General features: G+C 39.2%; 1 protein-coding gene across 1 annotated transcript in view; it reads left to right on the top strand.

Moving 5' to 3' along the window:
• FGF10 (fibroblast growth factor 10) overlaps positions 1-25,695 on the top strand; it is an 80,554-nt gene extending 54,859 nt beyond the window's left edge. Inside the window, exons 3-4 of the mRNA XM_038401192.2 lie at positions 21,840-21,943; positions 25,396-25,695. Coding sequence (XP_038257120.1) covers positions 21,840-21,943; positions 25,396-25,593 — 302 coding nt within the window. The 3' untranslated portion in view covers positions 25,594-25,695. The remainder of the gene's footprint in view (positions 1-21,839; positions 21,944-25,395) is intronic.
• The last annotated feature ends 228 nt before the right edge of the window (positions 25,696-25,923 follow it).

The following is a 25,923-nucleotide window of genomic DNA, read 5'->3' as shown; positions in this document are numbered from 1 at the left end:
GAGAGAGCTGCCAGTAGTGTATTCTTCACAAGGGTCCCTTGTCTTCCCTCCTTCCTGGTCTAGTCCTTGTTACCTGTTTACACGCAATGTAATGCTCTCATTCTTTCATGTCACTTGACAAGGAAACCAGCTGAGTGTGAGGCAGAGTGGTGAAGGAGTTTGTTAATTGCAGTATAATGGAGTAAAAGTGAAGTACAATTGTATATATGCATTTCAGTGGATTTTCACAATGCGTTGTAATTGTTCATTATTGTGTTGTTTTAAACATTGGAAGGGACTCCCAGTACAGGCACATGTATGTCTTAAAACCTCACAATAAATAAAGTAAATAAATAGCCTTTTACTGCTTAAAGGCAACCACTGTAATTTTAGTCACATGTTTTAACTTACTCTCTTTCTGTCCCAGCTATTTTGTAGTGGTTACTACAAGAAGAAAGGAGATTGCATTGTTGGCTTGAGGGAAAGAGGGAGTGACTTGTCAGCCATTTAGATGACTAGGTGGCAAGAACATAATGAATCACAACTATGGGGATTGCAGGGAAATGTGGGCATTGGGGCTCATATTTTCAAAAATGGTACTGATTTTGGGTGCTTTCCTTTATTGAAATTCATCTTGTGACACCCAAGAGCATGATTTTCAGAGGAACTGGGCACCCCATAACTCCAGTAGGAATTACAAGGTCTCTGTCCAGCTGAAAAGTAGGCCCTATAGAGTATTGCTTAGTTGGGGGGGGGGATTAAATATAAGTCATTTCAAATATATAAAACCAGCCCGAGCCCTACTGTGATTAATCACATAAAGTGCAATTTATGAGCATAGACTCCCAGCCCAAGTAAAAGAGTTCTTGGGCGGGAATTTCACAGTGGTTGGGCGGAGAATAGAATTAAATTCACAACCTAGAGGCTAAAAGTAGGATAGCTCCATAGGTTATATACCATCTCTAGGCACACCATGCAGGGTTTGTGGTCTCTGAAGTCACATGACTGCAGGCCCAGTGGACATGCCCCTGCCTTAACCTCAGCTAGTCTCCACCATGGTTGCCAATGTGTAGAAATCACTGATCCTGGCTTTAATATACAGAGAGAGGCGTTGGGTCCGTCTTCATGGCCACTCTACGTCTGCCCATTCCCATACAGTGATTCTGTGTTGGACGATCCTCCTCAGCCCCAACATCACTGCATGAATTTAGCCCACTGTAACTGTTACTTGGTTGCCTTTTTTGCTATCAGATTCCAATGAGCAGAGGCCTCACACTGAATATGGCTGTCAACATTTTTGGTAGGTTAAATGAAAGAGATGGAAAGAATTTATGAAACGACAGTTCAAGTGCTGTCATTAAACTGGGTTGCAGGCACAGGTCTGTGAATGTGTGTGTAGGAGGGTAGATATTCGAAGCCAAGAAAAGTGTCTTCAGCAGCTTAGCTATGGAAACAGAATTTGTTCAAACGGAGAAGACAGGAGGCACGAGCTTGTGCAATTAGATCATGCAGTCCAGTGCACAGAACAGAATACCGGGCTGCTGAGGATGTCAGCGGGCAAGATGGGGAAACAATAAAAAAGTAGACTAGAAGGTAATGAGAACAGAAGGGTGTGAAGTGATCATGCTCTTCAGATCAGCCTTTTAAGTTTCAGTGAAAAATTGATGATTTTGTCATCCCGTTTTTTGATGAGGTGTTGAATGAATGTTTAAGAAGACAGCATTTATCACTGTTCATCAGAGTTTAAAAAAATGTGTTTGTACTAGGGGACTGAAGATACCAGATTCAGCCAGGTTAGGAGGCAGTCAAGTATTAAAGATGAAAACACTGCGAAAGACATATGTCAGGTGCTTGTATTATACCAGGCAATTGTTTACATCTGTGTGCAAGTGTGCAGACCTTGTTATTTGCTTTAACATTGCTGCACACCTTTGATGATGAAGAGAGCATATTGAACATGTGAAGTAAGATACAAATCTCTGTAATTTTTTGATTTTCTAATAAATAGCAATATAATTAAAGCATTCCATACAATTCTAGGATGCCATATTTTTATTAGTTGTAGTTTAGGCTGAATTAAGTGTGATGTGTCATTCCATATTCTTTATGAAAATATGCTTATGATATGAATATGACATAACTGATATACTTTATGCAAGATGGCTCATGTGAGATATCATTGGAAAGGTTATGGTTTACTGAATGTGATTATCCAATTTGTATGCCTGTATCATTTCTGTATCTGAAGTTAGCAATATTAACTATGTATCTGTATTTCAACTATTCTACTTTGGGTGACGCCCACTGCTAACACTTCAGATACAACAATGGAAAAGCCCGACAGGGTTCATGGCCCATCAGCAAGGACAATGGACTGTGAAAAGGCTTGGCCTTCCTGCAGATGCTCCATACTGCAACTAACTCATGGATGCTGTGATACTACAGAGTCAGGTGGTCTTGTTATCTGATACTAAAATATTACCTGGGATCTCTTTTAACTTTCCACTGTAAGGGAAGGCGGGTCAAGTTTGGGAAACAAAGGATTCCTGCCTTATGTAAATCCTATTTAAGGGTGGGGAGGAAGGCAAACAAGGACTCCTCTTTTCTATGGCCTGTCTGCCCAAGAAGAAAGACTGCAAATGGAAAGGCAAGGGTGGAGTCCAGACTGTGATGGGGTCCAGTCTGAAAAGGAATATAATTGGAACTCTGAACCACAGAAACTTTGCAAACTACCTGCAACAATATCTAGAGTGAGAAATACCATTTGTAACCAATTTCTTTAGTGAAACTAGCTTAGTTTGAGTGTTCGATTCCATTTCCTTAGTAATCTGCTTTGTTCAGTTTGTTACCCCTTTTACCACTTAAAATCTGCCTTTTATAGTTAATTTTTTTTAATTATTAAACCCATTTTCTGTAATTTCTAACTGTGGGAGGCGGGGAGGGCAAGGAGCGTGCACACCTCTCTCCACATTGAGAGAGGTGGCAAATTTCACAATATATCTTTTGGGTCTACACTCCAAGGGAGGTGGACATCTGAGTTCTGGAGCAAGTCCTTTAAGCTGAGTCTTCCCAGAGCTGAACTGCAGCTGGGTGTGGCCCTGCCGGTGCATGTGTTAGAGGAGGTTTTAAGAGCCTGGCTCAGCAAGACAGGTTAAAGGAGGCCCATGCTGGCAGAACAGGTAGACTCAGTGGTATCTCAGCACATCAGGTGGCTTCCTAAGGGGTCCAACCCGTTACAATAAGTACACAGAATAATTTGTATGAGAGAGAGTTAGGAATGGAGAGAGGCAGATTTGAACTTATAACTGGAGATGTCCCAGCCAGACAACATAAAGAGCTGGTTGAACAATTTGCAATTAAAGAGTGTATTTAGCTAATTTTTCCTCATTCTCTATTTTCAGTTTATCTAATAACAAGTCACAATATTCATTTGCTATGCATGATTGCTGGACAACTTGCGTGAACAGATTTATCCCATAGATTGTTTGAGAAGTGCCCACTATGAGTATTAGCTGTTCTCACTGCATGATTAGTCTCCTGAGTCTTAGTCCCCACGTTGTTTTTTGTTGTTGTTCCCTTGTTGGATAACCCAGCCTTCATAAACAGGAGTGTCTTAATAAAAAAATGTGGCTTTGAATCTGTCAGGGACTGGATGGGTTGAGAAAGGGAGCATTTTAAGGAAAGAGAGCAGCCAGGAGATAAGCAGGAAGAGGGAATTTTAGGGTATATTTAAACAGCCATTTTTGTCGTTTTCCTTGTAGTATCTCTTGACCAAACAGAACAGTCCATTGATTGTCTTATTGCAGCGCTACACTACATCTGGCTCTGGGTTGCAAAATTAATTCTGCCCCTTGTATGCATTATAAAGTTTCCATTGGAACATATAGCCCCTAAGTGATCAGCATTTTCCTGGTACTGCCTGAAGAAGGTGTAGCATTATCAGAAAAAAATGCTGAGTGTGCTATTGGGAACTGCCACCTGAGATAATTACGTGAACAAGAATAATTATTGTGGTTGTGCAGAAAGTGTTGTGAACATGTGCCCCCCCCCTCGATTTTAAAATCCCATGGGTTCCTTCTTCCATTGTGAGGAGGAGATAGACAGACTATTGGAAGCAACAACTAATTAATGTAGTGGGTTAGTGCACTTGGCTGGGCCCAGATCCACATGCTAAGCAGTGTCATGCCTCTTGGAGATAAACACAGCAGTAGCAAGGCAACGGTGGGAGTTGAGTGGCCATGATCCTTTGGGGATAGCCTGTAGTGCAGTGGAATTGTCTGTGCTGCCCTGAGCCGCTGAACCACTAAGTGGAAGCTAAGGCCACATATATGACTGATGGCTATCTGGTGAGATAGCACTGTTGCGAATACCAGTACAGACTTTATTTGTAGCTCAAGAGGTATCGGTAGCTGGGCCTGTTTCATGTAGCTGCACAATATGTAAGCTGTACCCCTTCTAGTCTTTACTGAGTGGCTGTTTAGTATGACAGGTGCTCTATTCACTAAATAACCCACATGCCTGTCTGCAGATAATATGGAGAGGTTAGACCTCATTAACATGAATAGGCACCCATATGATTGCAGCTGACTAGTAGCACCAGACATTCAGCTAGAAGAGGGAAGTAACATGAAGGAACTCTCTGGCTAATAACAATATCAACTTCTTAATGTGCTCATTGGTGAAAGCCTGCCAGTGATTGCCTTATTTTCAGAGAGAACACATGCTGCCTTTTTCTTGGACACCATTTGACTTCAGTAAGTTAATAAGTTGTGATCCGGAGGGAGACAACTATTGGAGCCGGTCTACATTTTAATTGTTTTTCTCTATGAAATCTGGCAATTTTTCAAACGTGGAAAAATTTGCAAACAGTTTTTCTATGAAAACTTTTCTGCTTTTTGTTTTTCATAGTCAGTTTTTATTTCTTGCATTTCAGTTGCCTTTTCAGTTTCTGGTTTTGAGTTTTCAGAAGGTTTTCTTATGCCAATTGTCATAGTTTTTCTAATATGAAATTTTATGAACATTTTCAGAAGTTCCAGTTTGACAAATGGATAAAAAGATAAAATATCATGCTGAAAGCTTCAAAATATGAAAAATTGGTCAATTTTGAAATGCAGCAGAATCAAGTTATCTTTGAAATTTTTGCAATGAAGCTCTGCTCTCCATACTCCCCAGTAGAGAGACAACACAAAAAATAAATCAGCCATCATTTCAGAACTCTACTTTTCACATCTAATTTTAATTGGTTTTTCTTTCATTTCAGTACATAACAATTGTATTTATCTGAGTCTTTGTATGTATTTGAGAGCTGCAAATGTAAGTGACCCTATTTTCCAATTTTAAAAAAAAGTTGCTTCAAATTAATTTCTACATCCTTAGGTGCATATTTTTGAAAGTCTTGGCACAAAACTAAACAAAATTGTTCTCTCATTTTAATGTGGGGCAGAGCAGCCCCAGGCAAGTATCAGCATCAGGTGCTGTCATAGAAGCCAGGAAAAGATTGCAGGCCCAACTCGGTAAAGGCTGTTAAAAGCTGATGGAAAGAGCCACACAAAGGAAACCATTTGCAGTGCATGCCAAGTTTTATTAGTGCTACAAAACTCAAGCAACATATTTTTGAATATAATCTACTGGTCAATTAGGTATTACTAGGTGAAATTCAATTGGCTGTAGTATTCAGAAAATAAGCATAGATACTCTCAGAGTTCCCTTCTGGCCTTGAAATCTTTGAAAAACAGAGAATCTAAGCCAAATGTTACAAGATTCCTAATAACTTCAGAAGGTCTTCATCACAACTCTAGAAAAAGCTATTCATCTGGGGCCTGATCCAACTCCCACTGAAGTCAATTAAATGACTCTCACTAATTTCAGTGGGAGTTGGATTGGGCCCTGTCTTGTATCCAGTAGAAGTAGTCTTGTCTCAAACTAAATAATCTTTTCTTCTTCCACTATTATGTCTTCAGTGGAGAAATGTTTGCTCATAATAATAACCTCCTTTAACCTCCAAACTTCAGCTTGTTCGAGTTCCTAATATAGCCTGGATACATCAAGGGGGCTGTATAAATTATAAGGTGAAGGAAGAATTTTTTAGATACTTATCTTGCACATCAGCAGAAAGGTGAAATTCATGCTGAATGGATTTTGGGGGTTCACTTCAATTCGGAGTGTATAAGAGGGCAGGCTCCCCTCCTGTCTTGAGATCCCACCAAAACAGCCTTGACACTTTCTGTTTGCTAGAATCTTTGAGTTTTAGTTTTATTCCTGCCACCAAACCACCATCACATTTCCATGCAGCAACTGTTGCTCCAGTTTTCTCTAGTCCTCAGCCCTTCTTCCAGGAAGAGAAAGAGATCTCACCACCCTGAGTTCTTACTTCCTCTCAAAGCTAATGAGCTAATTAGCTCTTAGCATATCACTCCCCCACCCAGTCTGATTAAGTAATTGGGTACTCCACTCCTCCATCAGGCCTTTTTGGAGAGTGGGGGGGGGGTCGCGAATTAATGCTTAAGTGATCAGAGTGCTGGGTCAGCTACTGGCTCTCAGCACTCAGTCACAGGCTGATGAAGTGTGGTTCACCAGTGAGATTTTTACTTTGTGACCAAATTGTCTTCTGATGTTTTATTTGACTTAATTTTAGACAATTCTTTTAGAATTTTGATTTGCTAGCACATATTGGTACAAACATTTTTAATGTTAATTTGTAAAGAGTTTCCAAAACAGTTAATTGAATCTAAACTAACAGCTCTGTGGATTTGGAGATATTGCATGTGGTCATATACAGTAGAAAAGTCCCTCCTTTTTTGCTCCTATGTAATTTTTTTGAGATGGTATCCTAAGAGGGTGTCTCTATCATGATCCTTTGGGATGCAAATACACAAAATCCCTAGCTAGTCTTTGCCTGTGGTTGATGTTCCTGGTGATTTTTTCCACTGCCATTTGCCCATATATACTCTGGTCCACTACTGAACATCCAAGAATAAGAATCCTTATGATTATGACTTGTGTAACACCAGAAGACTGACTACGTTTCTTTCTCTTAGCTAGTTTGCAAATAGTTGTGTTGTTTCCATTGGTGCACATTTCTGACTCCTGTTGCCTAGAATGGGACTTGTGCATGTACATTCAAAATCAGGATTTGATTCACAAATCAAAAAACTGCAAAGTGATGGGAAACTTATAAAATTATCACCAGATCAGTGAAATCTATCGGCCTTAACCAAATCCCTTTGAAATCATTGGGACATTGGATCAGCCCCTATGTGAATTTTCATTGAAAAGGTTTAAAAGTTTTTTTTTAACCTTGAAAACATTTTACATTGAAATATGAATCTGCCCTACAGGCTACAGCTAGATTGTAATGCTTCAGTTTAAAGTAATGCACATCTGAGCCTAAGAAAACATGTAGTAACATTTAAAAATGAAATGCATCCGATGAAGTGAGCTGTAGCTCACGAAAGCTTATGCTCTAATAAATTTGTTAGTCTCTAAGGTGCCACGAGTACTCCTTTTCTTTTTGCGAATACAGACTAACACGGCTGCTACTCTGAAACCTGTCATTTAAAAATGTGCAGTCATTTATTTAGAAACAAGCACACAGCATATTACATCATCTTTTTAGGGACTGTGTAGAACCAGCACCTTGTTCTCTGGGTCAGATTCTGTCACCATTACTCAATACTCTGCGAGTTGTTCCATTGTCTTTAATTATTTATATAAGAAAATGGAGCTACTCATGGAGAAAACTGCTAGTACTCAACATGAGTTGGGGTGGGGGGGTGGAATCTGGCCCTAAATTGGATACAGCAACTTTTAAAAAATCCTTGTAAGTATTGTTGCGTGTGGTATTCATCCACTCTCATGTGTGTCCTATTTTGGCTAAATGTTTAAATATTGAATATTTTCTAACTAATGTTTCTGAATCGAATGTACCTGAATTCTAACCCAAATCATTGCAGTAGGGCTTTCAGACAGAGGGCAATGTGGGCTGTAGCATCTAGACAAATTGAAATTTGCTTGTCTGTGACTAATTTTAACTACTGTTTTTGTGTTTCAGTACCGTTGTTTCTTTCAGTAGCATGCTAACTTGCATTGCTGTTATGCTTTGGCTAGCTACAAACTGCCCTGAGTAAGGGGTGGTGTGTAGCTTCACCATCCCAGGAGCAGGACTGAGGATAAATTGTGATTGACAGTCACCATTCCTGCCATTAGGTTTCTCCATTATCACTATCCTTTTGTGGGTGAGCTTACTCTCCCCTGTGTCTGGACTCTGGCCAACTACTCTAGTTGGTAAGTTGGGGGGGGGGGGGCAGAGCCAAAGCTCCTTTCACTCCCACTTCCCAAACCACTCCTTGAGAATTAAAGGAGGGAGAAGGGACTTACTTCTCCTTATCCCTCTGCATGTCTGAGTAAAGGCTGTGATAATCTAGCCCTTCATGAGTTTTCTATGCTCTTACTCTGTTGAACTTTATGTTGACATTGTAATAACGTAAAAGGTTCAGAGGTTCCGTTCCCATAACCTTCCAAAAGTTTGGATGCTAGTCTAAAATTATCCAAATGCTTGAAACTGGGAATTGGATTAGAAATCTCACATGATCAGGATTCTGACAAGATTTCCAGCATGTTCTGGCTTGAGTTGGGCTAGGCATGACACGTCAATAGCTTTCTTTGTGGTATTTCAGTATTTCCTTTGTGATTTAAAGCAGGAAGTGGGAAGTTCTATGAGAATATTAAAAATAATTTTAAAAGCTTCTGAATTTTTTCCAACCTCAAAGGTTCGTTCTTGGGTCAAGATTTGGGATATGGTTCAGGATGAGACTTTTACCCCTAATTATAACATGGTGTTCTCTGCTGGATTTGTAGGAAAATAATTTTGCTATGATCCTTGTATCATCATTTGCCATCTGACAACTACATTGAAATCATTATGTTTGCAGTGGGTGAAACAGGTTAGTTTTAATGAAAACACTTCTGAAAGGCATGTCTTCCTCAACTCACTCTGTTTCCTACACTTATTGCACCTGCTTCTCCATCACTGTACACCTTGTACAGTCATCTGTACTTATGCAAAAGTGAGTGTAAATTACACACATTCTGATATGGTGTCATTTTATACTCACTTTGCACAGGTGTGAACAATTGCACAAGTTGTAAGGAAGTAGAGAAGCAGGATCAGTGTCCTCATCTTCCTCTCTTCCTCCCCCTTTTCTTTCCATCAATCCAGGCTTCCTCCACCAAACAGGGCACGTGGATAATTAACTATCCACCAACAAAACATTTATAACCAATCGCCCCATCTCTCTTGAAACCACCCTTTCCCTGAGGGACCATCAATAACAATACCTCCATCCCTCAAACGTGAATTGGTCCCGCTCTTGAATTGACAAATGCCTCATGTCATTGCTTAGCCTGCTCCTGAACACCACCCCTATAGACCCAGACCCAGGCAACCTGCGCCTATAGGGGGAACCCTTCAGGGCAACAGACACCAGCAGCCAATAATAAACATAGAGCAAAAGTTCCAACAACGTAGTCTGGTAGAATCCTACTGAAAGGCCCCCATCATCCAGCCAACAGCAGCAGCAGCTGCCACCACCATCAAAGCTGTTGTCATCAGGCAGCTGACCATCTGGAAAACTGCCTGTTTCAACATCCATCTGACATCAGCACATTCCATCCAGTTGGGCTCATTCTTCTGCAGGAGAGAATAGGGAACTGTAGAGATATGTTTGTAAAAGATTATAGTTTAGAGAGGCTCCCTCCTAAAGGGCAGTATTATGAATACAGGAATTTTGAGATGTGCTGTGGGAGCAGTGGGTGTGGAGAATTCAGTGTAGCTGTGTACAGAAGTTTACCACAGATGTGCTCTATGGCTTTTTGGAATAAAAGTTTTATTCCTTTCTCATTCACTGGTTTGCTGTTTAGCGAACCCCAAGATATTTAGATGGTGTCAGAAATGCTGAATGAGAAAGAGACTTCATTCATTCTGAGGTTAACTCCTGTGTTTGAAACTGAAGGCACAGGAAAGGGGAGCATGTTGTGCAGCAAACAGAGAAGTACAAAGGCTTATGTATGTATTTTATGAGCACAATTGTAGCTTGGCTACCTTCAGAAGGGAAGAAAGCCAAAATGGATGTGCTGAAACCTCCATCCAGTTTGCAATTGCCAGACAATGTTGAAGATAACTGGAAAAAAATTCGGAGATTTGAATTATATTTAGCAGCAATGTGGGCAGAGGACAAAAATTATGAAGTAAAATCATTAGTCTTTTTTTCATGTTGTTGGGGAGGAAGCATTGGATATTTTAACAACTTTAAGTTGAAGAAGATGAAAGCATGATAAGTAAAATACTAATTAAATTTGAGGAACATTGCATGCCAAAAAGGAATGAAGCCTTTGGAAGAGACAAATTTTTACATATATGCAAAAAAATTCTCAGTGACCGTTCTGTAGGCTGGCGCTGGTTCCTGAGATCTCCCTGACACAGTTTAGGAGGGCGGCAAGCTGCTCTCTGGTATCAAAAAGGTTGAGAAACACTGTGTTAGTGCAATATGTCACAGAATTAAGGAGACTCAGTAAAACCTATGACTTTTGAGCTGACAGAGCCTCTGGTCAGAGATAGAATTAGTTGTGGCAGTAAAGACAACATGTTAAGAGAGAGAAACTGCTCTGTGAAGGAGATTTAACTTTAGAAAAGGCATTCCAGATGTGCAGAGCAGCAGAAACTGTGTAAGCACAAGTCAAAGAGCTGAATTCACCAGAAGGGGTTATCCTCATACAAGTACAAAAGCATATAGCCACTAGAGGTCAACTCAAAAAGTGGAACCACCCTCTGTGAAAACTACTGTTAGCAAAGAGACTGGGTACAGATGGTCATGTGGAAGGTGTGGATCACAGCACAGCCCAAAATAGTGTTTTGCCTTTGGGAAACTCTGTCACAAGGGGGGGGAGGGGAAATCATTTTGCAAAATGATGCAGATCCCAAATGCAGAAAAGTCAAATGGATGCAGTTGAAGACTACCTGGTTGAGGAGATTTACGTAGACATGCTGGGGGCTTGTCCACACTACAGTGGCTGGTCGATTTAAGCTACACAATTTGAGATACATTAATAGGGTAACTCAAGTCGATGTAGCTTAGATCTACTTATCACAGGGTCCACACTATGGTGTGTCGACAGGAGATGCTCTCCCACTGACATTGTTTCTGCCTCTCATTGAGGTGGAGTACAGAAATCAATGGGAGAGCGTTCTCCCATTGATTGAGCGTGACTTCACTAGACCCACTAGTGCAGCAGTGCTGATTTAGCTCCGTAGTGAAGACCAGCCCTGGGATGAAGCACAACTCATTAGGGACTAGATAAGGCCGAAGAAAGTGAATGAAACAATTATTCCACTCAAACTGGACATGGAGCTCAAGTTAATATTCTATCTAAACAAGATTATGAGAGACTGAAAATAAGACTAAAACAGTGATCAACAAAATAAAAGTAACTAGTTATTCTGGAAAAAATATACCAGTGAAGGGGAGGTATAGTACTAGCATCAAATGTAAAACCATCACATATAGGCTCTCATTCATTGTAGTACCAAAAGAGGTGACACCAATTTTAGGCCTGGTGTCAATCTCAATCTGTGAAAAGCTCAGTCTGGTAAAATGGGTGCTCTCACTACAAGATCATACCAAACTTGGCTATGAGGCACCGATTCATAGATACTAAGGTCAGAAGGGACCATTCTGATCATCTAGTCCGACCTCCTGCACAACGCAGGCCACAGAATCTTACCCACCCATTCCTACGAAAAACCTCACCTATGTCTGAGCTATTGAAGTCCTCAAATCATGGTTTAAAGACTTCAAGGAGCAGAGAATCCTCCCTCAAGTGACCTGTGCCCCATATTCAAGAACATCATGATCTGTTTTAAGGGCTGGGTTGTTTGCAGGGTGCACATACAATTCAGATAAACAATCAGGTCCCTCCACTTAGCCATCCATGGAGAAAGATGCCATTTGTACTCCATGATAAATTCAAGGCTGAACTCTCAAGGATGGAAACAATGCAAGTAACACAAAAATACTGAAGAGTCAATGGAATGTGGCTACACATATACTTACATCCTAGAGACTGCGACAAGGCTATAAATATAGAACACTTCCAACTGCCAAAGAGAAGAGATTATGGCTCACTTTGTGAATGCACAATCTTTCAGTAAATTGGATGCCTCCTCAGGGTTTTTGCAGCTAAAATTAACTGAAGAAAGCTCAAAACAATGCACCTTTAATACCCCAATTGGAAGATACAGATTCTTATGCCTATCCTTTGGGATAACATTAGCAACAGAAGTGTACCACAAAACCATACATAAGAACTACATTTATATTAATGGTGTCGACACCTCAATGGATGACAGTGTCATCTGGGGCTCAACTACAGAGGAACATGACTGTAGCCTTTGAAAAATGTTGGCTTCCAATAGAGCTGCAAACTTGAAAGTAAACAGGGAAACATTTTGTTTTAGGGATTACAGAACTGACTTTTGTTGGAGATACTATTTCCAGTGAAGGTGTAAAACCTGATAAGCAGTTTCAGCCATGTCCCCAGTCAAAGATGTCCAGCAGTTCCTGAGAATGGTTAATTACCTTGGAAAATTCATACCTAATCTATCTACAAAAGCAGCAGCTTTGAGGAAACTCCTCAAAAGTAAAAATGAATAGTACTAGGAGTCAGAAGAGGAGGAATCATGGGAAATTTTGAGACAACTACTGATACAAGAGCCCATATTGAAGTTCTACACACCAAGCAGGCCTATTGGAATTTTAGCAGATGCTTCACAGTCTGGGTTAGGTGTAGTGATTTTACAGAAACACAATGATTGTTGGCTACCAGTGGCGTATGCATCAAAATCACTGACTGATGAGGAAACATGATATGCACACATTGAGAAGGAGCTTTTTGGAATATTGTTTGCCTGTGAGAGATTCAATCAATGTATTTATGTCTGGGCTGTAGATGTTGAAATGGACCACAAGGCCCTGTTAGAATTATTTGGCAAACTGCTGAATGACTATATCTTAAGGATTCAAAGAATGATGATAAAACTGCAAAAGTATGATTTGGTTATAATCTACACACCTGGTAAATTCATGTTTCCTGCAGATGCACTTTCCAGAGCAATGACTCCACTACAAAACTAGAGAAGACTGTAGAGATAGAGATGCAAGTCTACATACATCTGATTGTAAGGGAAGTCCTGTAGCTAATGAAAAACTGCAACAAATAAGAGGGGACCCAGAGAAACATGAATGACTGGGGATCCTTAAAGAAGAGATAATTCAAGGGTGACCTGAAGAAATAAGCAATTGCTATCCAAGAATAAGAGACTATTGAAACTGCAGACATGAACTTACTATGATAGATGGGATGATTTTCAGGTTCAACAAGGTTGTAGTACAAATAAGCCTCTGGAAATAAATGCTATGGAAGATCCACAAGTGTCATTTAGGAATTGAGAAATGCAAACAATGGGCATGAGAAGTGATGTATTGGCTGCGGATCAATCATAACATTGCTAATGCAATAGGAAACTGCTTTTCATGCCTGAAATACAAGCCATGTAAACAGGCAGAGCCTCTGAGACCTCACCCAGTTCCACAAAAGCCTATGAGAAGATAGGCACTGATTTATTTATTTGACAATCAAAGGATTATTTAATAGTCCCAGATTATTAGTCTCTGTATCCAGTAATTTGTTCACTGCACAGTACTAGTACTAAGTCAGTAATAGGCTGCATGAAGGGAATATTTTTCAGACATGGAATTCCAGATGCAAACTTTAACAATAATGGGCCACAATTTTCCAGCACAGATTTTAGGCACTTTGCCATTGGTTGGTTATTTTCATCACAAAACATCAAGTCCAAATTGACCTCCAATCAAATGGATTTGTGGAAAGGAGTTTACTGGTGGGGAAGGACCTTATGAAAAAGACATTCGACAGCAGAAGTAATTTCTATAAAGCTACATTGGTTCTTCTCCAAGTCAGCTGTACATGGAAAGAAGGATCAGATCTAATTGATCAATCCCTATAATTTACTGAAATCTAATGACAAAAAAACCATATGGAAGATGAAAGAAAATCAGAAATGGACACAGAAATATTATTTTGACAAAAGAACCTGTGATCTCCCATCTCTTAACCCAGGTGATAGAGTGTCCCTGAGGAATCACACCTCTAAAACTTTGGCCCAAAGGGGTACCATTAAAGAACAGCTGAATCCAAGGTTTTACGGAGTTCAGGTGGACCAAGGGGATACATTTTGCTTTAATTGAAGGAATCCAAGCATAATCCCAGAAAGTTCTAAAACATTGACAGTAGATGTGGACTCTGTCATTTACCAACCAACTGGTCGTTTATCAACGGACAAAGGAGAAACTGTCAAGGAATAAGACAGCAACTCAAACTCTAATGAAAGGCTGATACTGAGAAGATCAGAGAGGGAGATCAAGTGTCCTGAAAAACTCAGAGACTTTCTAACCTGCCCGGAAAATGGAGTACTTGAAGAAATGGCATGGATTCACTCCAGTGAGATGTGCTGGTAAACCTCTCCTCTCTAGACAGTTGACACATTAGGTATATGAATTGTAGTTTACGGAAATGTACTAGTCAGGTTGAGAATTTAATGTATGTGTTATTAGATAGTTGTTTATAGTGAGCTAATTGGCTTTTTAGGATGGAAGATGAAAAGATATGTTTGTGCAAGACTGTAATTTATAGAGGCTCCCTCATAACGGTCAGTATTATAAATACAGGAATTTTGAGACGTATCCTGGAAGTGGGGGAATAAAAGTTTTATTCCTTTCTCATTCACTGGTCTGTTGTGTAATGAACCCCAAGATCAATACAGGAACAGGGAGGCAATACCTGTGGGGAGAGAGCAGGTAGAAAGCATAAGAGATCACCTTCAAAAGGGTAGGCGGAGGACTCAGAATTGGGGGGCAAGCAATGGAAGGTGGAATTATTCTGCCAGTCTAGGTTTACAGACACATAAACTGAAGTTTTAGAGATTTTATAGGTGCTTATTATACAAATGACAAGGCAACAGAAGAATGATTGGCCATTCTTCGCCACAAAGAAAGCGGTCCTTAAATCCTTTTTGACTGATACATACAGAACTCTCATAGCTGCATTCAATTATTAGTGCAATAGTGTCTTGATAAAGTATCAGATAGTTTATTAATCACAAAACATACTGAACTATTTCCTAAGGAACCATGTGATTAAATTCCACACTAGATTTTCTGTAAATATTTTCAGTTCAGATGCCCAGCATTTTTATAAGAACCCAAGAAGTTTTCAAATAGCAATACAAAACTATAAAAGTGCTATTTTTTACAATTCCTCTGTATAGTGTGAGATGGCCAGCCATTCTTCTCTAGCCTTGTCATTTGTATAATGACCACTTATATAAACTATAAAAATACAGTTTATTTAAGGTAAATATATTTGGTTCCTATGGTGAATATGTTTCTAGCCTTTGGGAACTGTGAAGCGAGCACATGCATGGGTAGGGCACATCTCAAGTTGATATTGGGAATGTTTCTAATTACAATGAGTTGGAAATGATTTGGGTATTGAAAACCATGCTGTTACAGTGGATGTGGTGAAATGGGATTAGCTGTAATTGTTGCAGTTTATAGAGTTACGACTGTAAAATAATAGTGTGATATCTGTTTTAAAACCATAATAGAGGCCACAAAGATTTTTTTTTCTTTTTCTTTCCAAATTCCCACAAGACATGAAACTGAATTGAGCAGCTACTACTGAGATTCCCCAAAATTGCTTCATTAGTTTTTCATAGTGGTTATTATGAAGGCAAATTATACACAAAATAATTTTCACTTTACATATTTTATAGAAATTAAAAGACTAAGCCATGAAAATGCCAGACTCTGTTTATCTGTCATGCTGAAGCTTATTGTATTTGTGGAATATGAAACTTCTGCACCACATAGGGCCTAATCCTGCAAGCCCTGGATGTACTATCATTATTTAATATTTGTATCGTAGTAGTCATAAGCCCCTACAAGCCCCAGACATAAACCAGGACTTCATTGAGCTGAACATTGTATAAATGCATGGAATAACGGTTGACCCATAATGTATTTTGCCACAAATATTTCCCTTAATCATTAGATGGTGAAAAGAACTTTAATTACAATTTGGGGATGTTCTACTGTAAGAATCTGTTTCTTTCTTATCCGGGCCAGCTTATGACGCAATGACTTGAGTGACTAGTACTTGTATGCAGGTATTTTCATCTTTTTTTATCAGAGGCCATTGGTTTGAATCCATTCCAGCTCATTCTTTCTGAAAGTGAATATGTGGTGTTTTGTGACCTATGTCAAATGAACTGGTGGTCTCATCTAAATTTTATTATGCATATGGCTGTATCACAGAATAAACGGGAAGATCCATTGCCTTAAATGGACTTTCAATTGGGGCCCTGAAACATAACTTCTCTAAAGAAGAGACTATACGTTAGGCCAAATTGCATAGGAAGAGAAGCAGTGTGATCTAGTAGAGCCAAATTCTGTACAGATCTAGTGTGCAGCTCTATTGAAGTTTCCAGGGTTGCATGGGGAAGGGGGGTGGAAGTGAGCACAGAATTTGGTTGATTTTACCCACCTGGGAGTAAATTAAGAACATAGGATTAATTTCAAACATGAACCTCCACTGAAATCTCCAGAAAGACTCTGGAGGTGAGAATTTATGAAGTTATAATTTGGGACATAAATCATGTTTTTTATCCATGCTTCCAAGTTTTTAAAACATTCTCAGTGAGAATAAATCCTGTACCAATGGTGATGAGAAGAAACTGATAATAGTTCAGAAGAACCCAGCCACATTTTAGGCAAGTGTTACTCGGTGCAGTCAAACTAATTCCAGTGCAATAACATTCATCCTGGTGAGTTAGTTTCCGCTTTATCAATGAGGATAAAATGGAGTGTGAGATTGTGACCACAGTTTACCAGAAAAATCTATTGTATTTGATCTTATACTGAGTATGGTTCATTGCGCTGTATGCATTACAGTACTGTATCAACGTACAACATATTTGTGCATCATTCAAGTACAAAACAGGACTGGCTAATTCAATTCCAGTTTTGTACTTGAGTAATATACTATCCAGTTTCAAACTGCACTTGAAAATTTCACAAATATATTATATTGAAAAGTGATACTATATTGGTCAATAGAATGACATTTTATTATAACATGTTGCAATTCTTACAAGTATAATATGACAAAATATAATTCAATCAAAATTGACATATCTTTATTAATAAAGTCCCTTGAAATGCTAATGTAGATTTTTTATTGTTAGAAATGGATCCAACCTGGTTTTATTTGAACCACACTAGGAATTACAGTAGTTTAAAATTTCCTTATAAATAATGGTCTGTGTTCTCCCCATCACTGTCTGGCATGGAAAGAGCAAAAACATATTAATCACACAGGAAAAGGGAGCAGCTGGCAGAGGAGGGAGTACTTGCACCATATATTCACCCTACCAAAGGGTTGTCCTCTACACTTCATTTAGTGATGCTTGTTTCTGAGCTGGAGTACTTTGAGGGAGATGGATGGCCAACAGCTGGGTGAAACTAGAGAGCTGCTGTTCGTCATAGAATGCTCTTGTAGGAAAGCCAAAGAGAAACTCTGAAGCTATATGGGTGTGACAGGTGAATGTGGCAATAAATTTCAAAAGAGCTGTGTAAACGTTAAAGACCAGATCCTCAGCTGGTGTAAATTGCCTTAACTCCACTTAAGTCAGTGGAGCTCCACTGGTTTAGGTCATCTGAGGATCTGGCCCTAATTAATTAATTCTCAAACTCTCCTCTGTGGTTAATAAAGAAGTATTATTGCCCCATTTTACAGGTGGGGAATCCAGCGTATGGAAGGGTGAAATGATGCAATGTAGCCTCCACTGTAACTTAGAAGCAGAATTCGAATTAGAACTTGGGAGCTCCTCACTCCTGTCCCGGCCTTATTTCCCTTTGGCTATGCTGCCAAAGGGTACATCTTCACTATAGAGTTAAGCCATGTTTACACTATGGGCACTAGAGTGGCATAGGGCAATCCTGTTGTTAAGACACAGAATAGAGCAATGGAAGGGGTTTCTTCCATTACTGTAGGAACTCCATCTCCCCGAGCAATAGTAGCTAGGTTGATGGAAGCATTCTTTCATTGACTTAGCTGCATATATATGTGAGGTAAGGTTTGCATAGCTATAGCACTTAGGGGCGTGGATTTTTCACACCCATGAGTGCTGCAGCCATGTCAATCTAAGTTTTAAGTATAGAACAGGCCTTGGGTTAACACCTCTCATTAGCCTGGCTCAAGGGAGAGTGGCCACACCAAAAACAACACCCATAGTGATTGGGTTGCCAGCACAGAGTAACCACATCCCCATTCCATCACTAGCTCAAACATCAGTAGCATCCCCGATAGGCCAGCTAGTTTGAGTTTAAAGTACCATCTAATTCAAGCTAGAGATTTGTTTATGTGGATGGGAATCAGTTGGGGGCAACACTCAAGTTATACCTCAAGCTGACTTTACAGTCAACCCCTAAAGCATATGTATGTTAATGTTGACTGAGATATCGTACACTTTCACTGATCTGACTGCCCAAGTCTTTTCCTGACTGGAGCTAGTCAGGAAGCTCCAGATTCCCAATGGATCTCTACTGTTACTGTTTTTCCTGTCTTGGGAGGTGAGAGAGTTGAGATCTGGATATTATTGTAAACCTCTTTCCCTGCTCCTCACTGGCAGTGGACCTGCACCACTATTCATTGCATCTTCACTCAGTGTTTACTCACACTATAGGTGTTTACGTTCTCAGGGGCGATTAATGTAGACTTGTTCTGGGCCAAGGTGCTCGAAGCACCACAGATCCGGCAGGAGTACTCTGAGAAAAATGAGGCTTACACACAGCTGTGAGTTATTGGCTTTATTGAAGGTTAGTGACCCACCCGCAATGGGGACTCCAAGCGTTGCAGTCACGGAGGCGGGGAACCCAGCACACCGGAGCTCTGCCTGGGATGGAGTACAATGGAGGGGCAGACAGTCAATGTTAATAAGCATACACAAAAACAGCTGATGAATATAGAATTAGGTACTTCTCAAAGGGGGGGCTTTTCACTACCTGGTGAAGAGCCATGCAAAGCAGCTGTGTCCTTCAAGAACCATCTATATCCTGCAGTAACAAAGCAGCTGTGTGCTTCAAAAACTATCTCTATCCCACAATAACGAAGCAGCTATCTATGTCCCACAGTAACCTCTCAGCTCGAGAAAGCGAAAGTTCCCTAGCTAGGCCGTAACAAAGTCTTCTGCAGTCCCTTACAAGACTTCAGTAGATAATCAGGCTCATCTCACCATAATGGAGTTTGTTTAGATTACAGAATTCTGTGCATTACATTATCCCACGCTATGATGATTTATCTTATTTCAGATGAAAATATGAACTCACAAGACTTATGGCAGAAGGAAAGAGGGCTGTTTCAAAGTTTCCAGTAATATGGACTGCCTCAATTGTTCATGCCTGTCAGGATTTATATTTTATTATAGGTATAGATTTGAGTCACACATATCTGTTATCATCCTCAATTTGTAATAAGAAATTTGATAAACAGAGTAAATTAAATAAACAAAAAACAGAGCCCAAAGGATAGTTTGTAATTCTCAACGTGGACAAGACAGAGAAACTGGAAAACTTTTAATTCTGCTTTCTGCTTAAAAATAGCCTTTCATTTTCAAAAAGGAAATTTGGAATGGCCTGATTTCACCATTGTTTCCTGCTTGTGGCTATTATTAAAGTCAATTAAACTTTTGTGCATGTAGGAACAGCAGGATCAGGCTAGTTGTGGCAGGCTGTTAGTACAAAACCCGACTCCTAACAGGTCAGTGGAAAGCCTTCACTCACTTCTGTGGCTGTGGGATGCACCAGTGAAGCCACATATTCTTCAGTGAGAAAAAACAATTCATAATATTGACTGGATCCATTTGATGTTTTTCTTTATTTTTGGTAAATGTTAACTACCACACCAGCTTGTTCACCATTAAAAATTACCTGATAGTTCTCTCACACATAGATTCACAATGCTTTTAATATGCAGGGCCCAAACAACAGATTTCCTCTTACAAGCCCTCCATGCTAGAGGCAGCATTCCTTTACTACAGACCAAACAGCATTATGGCAAGCTTCTTAGCATCACCCCACCAATGTGCCCTACTCACAATGGGCTTTTCCCTGTATATAGCACGATTATGAAAGAAAGGCCCAGGAAAGGAAGACCTTACATAAGGTCTTCACCCCAAGCCCCACTTCAAACTCTTCAAACTGAGGTTTTATAGAACCTAGTTTTAGATTCTGTAGTCTGAATGTACTCAATATGGTTTTTAAGGACAAAAAATAAACATTTCCAGCTAATGCACTGAATGCCTAGTTATGTTGTTTTCTTCCCTAGTTGTGATTGTAATATGGAATTTTTAGGTCACTGGGAAAACAAATGGATTCCCCAGCACCCCACCCCTTATTTCTGAGAGCACTTGCACCCCTTGAACACAAAGTTTATCACAAGCTTGGAGGGAAATTGTTTTGGGTTGCCGTTGCTTCAAATGTTGGCAGCTCATCACTGTAGAAAACTTGCTGAAACTGGTTCCAACTAAATTTGTTCCTAAGGTTGCTTGGCCAGTGTAGAAGGCCTACGATTTGTTATTCCTAAAATTTCCCACCATTGCGATCATTCATGCAGTTTTTCTAGTTGTATCAACTTGATGAGCACTAGTATAAGCAGGCCACTATTTTAGCACTTCGTATAGACATGTTTATACATCAGGGAGAAAGGTTTGTACTCACCTCACTGGCTGCATAAGCCATGTTAGAAACCAGTTTAACATGAGCTATATTTAACCTGAATTTAAATATGGCTCCTAAACAAGATATGAAGCCCAGTGTGGACATGTTTAGCTCCATCTTCATACCCACTGGCCTGCTACTGACACTGCGGGATGACATTTTTGTGGTGGTTTTGTTGATATTGAGACTTGTCTAATATTAACAGGAACCACTAACATCACACATGGGGCAGTGACTTGTCACACTCACAACCCAATATGGATTAAAATAACCTAAAGATAAAAGACTCTGTATCCCATTACTGGTCCTTTGAGCCATTCAGTATCCCAGAAAGCTTTCTTCTTGAACAAAAAAATGCTAATCACATTTATTACCAACAGAGCAGAGAGTTTCTCTGCCATCCCAAGATAATGTGAACATTAAGGTTAGTCTTACTATATCCCAGAATGTCAACACACTTGCCAAAAATGAATTTATCAGCTCAATGCAGCTGAGAGATTTAGTTTATCTAAATGTCCTACAAGGAATAAATAGTTTACCACTGTTTTTGAAGATTGGGGAAAATCTGACATTCTATTGACTTATGCTGTAGATTTAATTTAATGCTGTAGTTCAGATGTCTCTTTTGGTAACTTTTAGTGAAATCTATGCTAAGGGTGAAGCTGTTTAAGTATTTTATGGGGGTTTTAAATGCGGGGTTAGCAAAGGAAACATGATAATTGAAACAATGTTTGTGTATTCTCTTGTAGTGATTTGAAGAGGAATGTTACTAAAGCTTGTTGGTTGGTTCTGAATATTAACCGGATTTTAGCATGATTTGAAGGGATTCATTTTAAATTTGATCTCTTTTTTTCTATAACAGGCAGATCTCTTTCTTTAATGAAATGATTAAAAGTCTTTGAGCTGAGCCTCTCCTTTATTGATTTATTTTATTTCATTTTTGTATTTTAGGCATATTGGAGATAACATCCGTGGAAATTGGAGTTGTGGCTGTTAAATCGATTAACAGCAACTATTACTTAGCCATGAACAAGAAAGGAAAAGTCTATGGCTCTGTAAGTATGTTGCTTTTGTTTTCAAAATGGACTGCAGAAGTCATAACCATAGTTTTCCCCTTGCAGGAGTCATAACCATAGACTTGCTCAGTTATCTGTAATTTTCTAGTAATTAGAGCTGCAAGGAGTTGTTCATCAAAATTTCAGGATCTCATAAACCAACTCACCGTGGTTTGTTCATTAGGCTAAAGTTTGGCAGTAGCTGCTGGCATTCATCATGGAAATGGCCTGTTCTGGTGTCTGGTCCGGTCAGGTCTCCCACTAAGTAGCAGCCAACACAGCATGAAAACTGCAGACAATTTGGGGATAATCTAAACAAAAAAAAATTTGTAAAGGTATTTTATTCTTTCATGTCTACAGTACAATCCTGTTTGTCAATAATTTGGTGGGGGAGCATCTGAAACCTCATAAACAGGGGTTTCAGATGATGGAGCAGCAGCTTGGAAGGCATTTAAAGGCTGTACACCAGGTTCCCAACCCTAGAGTGCACTGGACAGCATACTGGTCAGCTTTACAGATTCACCAGCTTTAAAGGGGCAATGCTGATTATCGCACAAGAATACTGTAGAGAGGGGGATAATCACATCCTCAGGAACATAATCAAACTTTGGTTAATCAGAGTACTTACCTATAAAAGATAGAATATGTGTTTATGTAATATATGAATTATCACCAATCATTTTCACAGATGCACGTAATATAACCCCATGAATGGGTGAACTAAACTCTGGTTTACACACTACTACATATATCTATAGTGTATATGTCAGGACCCTGGTCTCAAATTCCAGTCTTGAACTCAGGCCCACTGGGTCCTCAGGAAGCAGCACTGGCCATCGCACTGCACCAACTCTTTGACTTACTTTAGAATTCAGATTTGGGTAGCTAGCTTCTAGGATTCCTCAGCCAGCTCCCTGAGTGGCCACATGATCTTGACCCTGATTGGCTGGTGACCATATATAAACTTGCAGGTAGAGCATGACATGTAGGGAGAGCATGACACTGGCATTTGTTTAGAATAGCCTGCATAATTCACTAATGGGTTTGATGCCCAAATTTATGCCAGTAAAACTTTTTTACCACCTGATTCCATCATCTAATCTCTTTATATCATCTGTGAACTAGGCTGAAAGTTTGGATCAGAATAGAATTCTGCATCTGGGAAAAAGGCGTCAAATGTGTTATTTTTATATTTAGCAAAAATATTTGCCAGCCTTTTTGACTGGTATTTTACAGTAGTATGAGCAGGCAAAGGGGCAGGAGCTCATTAATTTGATTTATTTATCGGATTTAGGACTGACCAGACAGAGGGAGAATTAGTGTGGCTTAGAGCTGTTGCTGAAGTTAATGGCCACTTGCCTTTTTTTCTCCATTGAAGAAAATGATGGAATATTAAAGCAAGTCCAAGCAGTCTTTAGGTTTCTAATCGGGTGAATATAAAGAGCTGTTTGGAAAAGGGAGAGCATATCCCCTGGAGATGTTTTTCCAAGCTTACATAACTCTGCTAATGGACTAATACTGTGACTCAGAGCATTTTGAAAGTCAAATTGAGTGTGACTGACTCAGTCAACTGAGTGAAGAAAACAAAAGTATGTTTTCTGTAGTTTATAACTGAGGCCTGGACTGCACTAAAAAGTTAGGTTGACCCAGCTACATCACTCACGGCTGTGAAGAATCCATATCCTTGAGCAGTATAGTAAAGCCTACCTAACCCCTGGTGTAGACAGTGCTAGGTCTACAGAAGAATTCTTCCATCTACCTAGGTACCACCTCTCAGAAAGATGGATGACCTACATTGATGGAAGAACCCTTCCTGTTGGCGTAGGTAGTGTGTACATTAAAGTACTGCAGCAATGCTGCTGTAGCCCTTCAAGGGTAGAAAAGCCCTGAGGATAGGTGAAAGATTAAGCCAGGGTTTGAAAGTTCTTAGTTGTATCTAAGTATAATGAACTCTTGATCACTTTTTAAAATGGAAATCTACAGGAATAAGTAGTGAAGATTTATATGAACTGTATATAAAGTATTTGTCGTATATTGCCTCTATGTATCTTCAAATGTCTGCAAAACCATGTAATTATTTTAAAGACTCATTTAAACTATCTGCTATATAAATGTTCCTACTATATATCTGTGGATGGTTTTTACATTTTAAATGCTCAAAGTATCTAACAACATTCATCAAAAATAAAATGTCTAAAGCACCTCAAAATAATCTTATTTGTACCATAAATAACACTTTATTATTTCAGCATATTCTTTCTTGTTAATTTTTGTCTTGGCATTTGACTAGGTGCCTTAGAATTACCATATGTAGGTAGGTAGGCAGGTCAGGTCAATGTTTACATGTTCTATTGTAGGGTTCTTTTGGGCTTCCCTGTAAATAAGAACTTGCTTTCTGAAATGTAGGAATTACAGAAATATATACTGCTTTGTGTCTTACTGCACATTTCAATGTGCAGGGTTTCAAATGACCTATTTGCAAAAGAGTTCCAATTTGAATTTAAGTGGCTTTATTGAAATGGCTTCCTTTTTTCAATATGGAAGCTATTTGTTTATTAAAGACATTCTTGTCATCACTCCCGAAAAGCAGATCTGTGTATGGTAAATATTACAGAAACAATTAGCCTCTCATGACAACATACTTGCCTTTTATGTTTTACATCCTCTCCTAGCAAACTGATACCAGTTTTCTTGAAAAATGGAAACCATTCATCCTTGGAAGTGTGTATGCAGAATTTTGTTAGGTTCACTGTGAACATTCTTAGAATATGGATATTGGGCCAGGCATTGAAATCTTTCAGGTCCTGATTCTTATTTATGGTAAGGCCCTTTATACCATTTTGGCACGTTAAAGGGGCATCACACCCACTTTAAGGTCCATTTACACTGCCAGAGTGATTTGCACCCACTTAAAGTGACCTTTACAATGCCACAGCGGTATGAATGGACTTTAGTTTAAATGAGCCTTTACAGTTTAAAATTTACAGTTTATAGATTCATTTAACATGTGCTACCAATAACCTGGATCAAGACACATCAAAGATTGCATTTGTTTAGAAGTGCAACATAGTGAACGAGTCCATGACTGCTACATAGAGAAACCTTATAACTAAGAAACTGATGTAGTATTACTGCCTTGTTCCATCCCAGAGGTGGCTTCATTACACTAGTGTGTGAATTATATACTTTTATTACTATATGTAATTATTTACTGCCCAATCAGTTACATTTTTATTTTGTAGCATAACCGATGTGTTATAATGTGCATGCAATTAAATATTTCAATAAGCAAATTGTATAATTTTATAATAATCATCTAGATTATGTAGAAAACTTGTAAAGCACTTTGGAATCCTTCCGGTTATTATTGTATAAGATATTATTTTATCCTCAATATGGTTAAAAAGTCTTTACAGTCTGAAACTGGCCTGTTCATTTTTCTCTTCTTACAGAAAGAGTTTAACAGTGATTGTAAATTGAAGGAAAGAATAGAAGAAAATGGATACAACACATACGCATCCTTAAATTGGAAGCACAATGGAAGACAAATGTTTGTGGCCTTGAATGGAAGAGGAGCTACAAAGAGAGGACAGAAAACAAGGAGGAAAAACACCTCAGCTCACTTTCTTCCAATGGTAGTAATGTCATAGATGAAGGAACTGTTTTATTGATGCAGTTGAACCAAAGGCTCTTTTGTCAAGTATACTTGGTAATCCTCTTGAAGAGTAAAGGCAAAGAAACAGTGCAGACGTCTGCTTGTTTGAAAAAGGGGGGAAGCCTTTGAAGGTTTTGTGCTCATTGCTGGCACATGAAGGACTTTTAATTAGTTCTGTGTCATATCTTATAATCAAGATACAAGCTGGATCAAATGGGATGGGAACTATTCCCAGTGTGAATAATGTTTTTTTATCTCTGCAATAGAACTTGCAGGACGTGAGACAATCTGTTGAATGATCTTCGGGGAAAGTTATTTATGGAAT

Source organism: Dermochelys coriacea, chromosome 5, assembly GCF_009764565.3.
Source record: "Dermochelys coriacea isolate rDerCor1 chromosome 5, rDerCor1.pri.v4, whole genome shotgun sequence".
In the NCBI taxonomy this organism is placed as follows: Eukaryota; Metazoa; Chordata; order Testudines; family Dermochelyidae; genus Dermochelys; species Dermochelys coriacea.
This window is presented reverse-complemented; position numbering and strand designations above follow the sequence as displayed.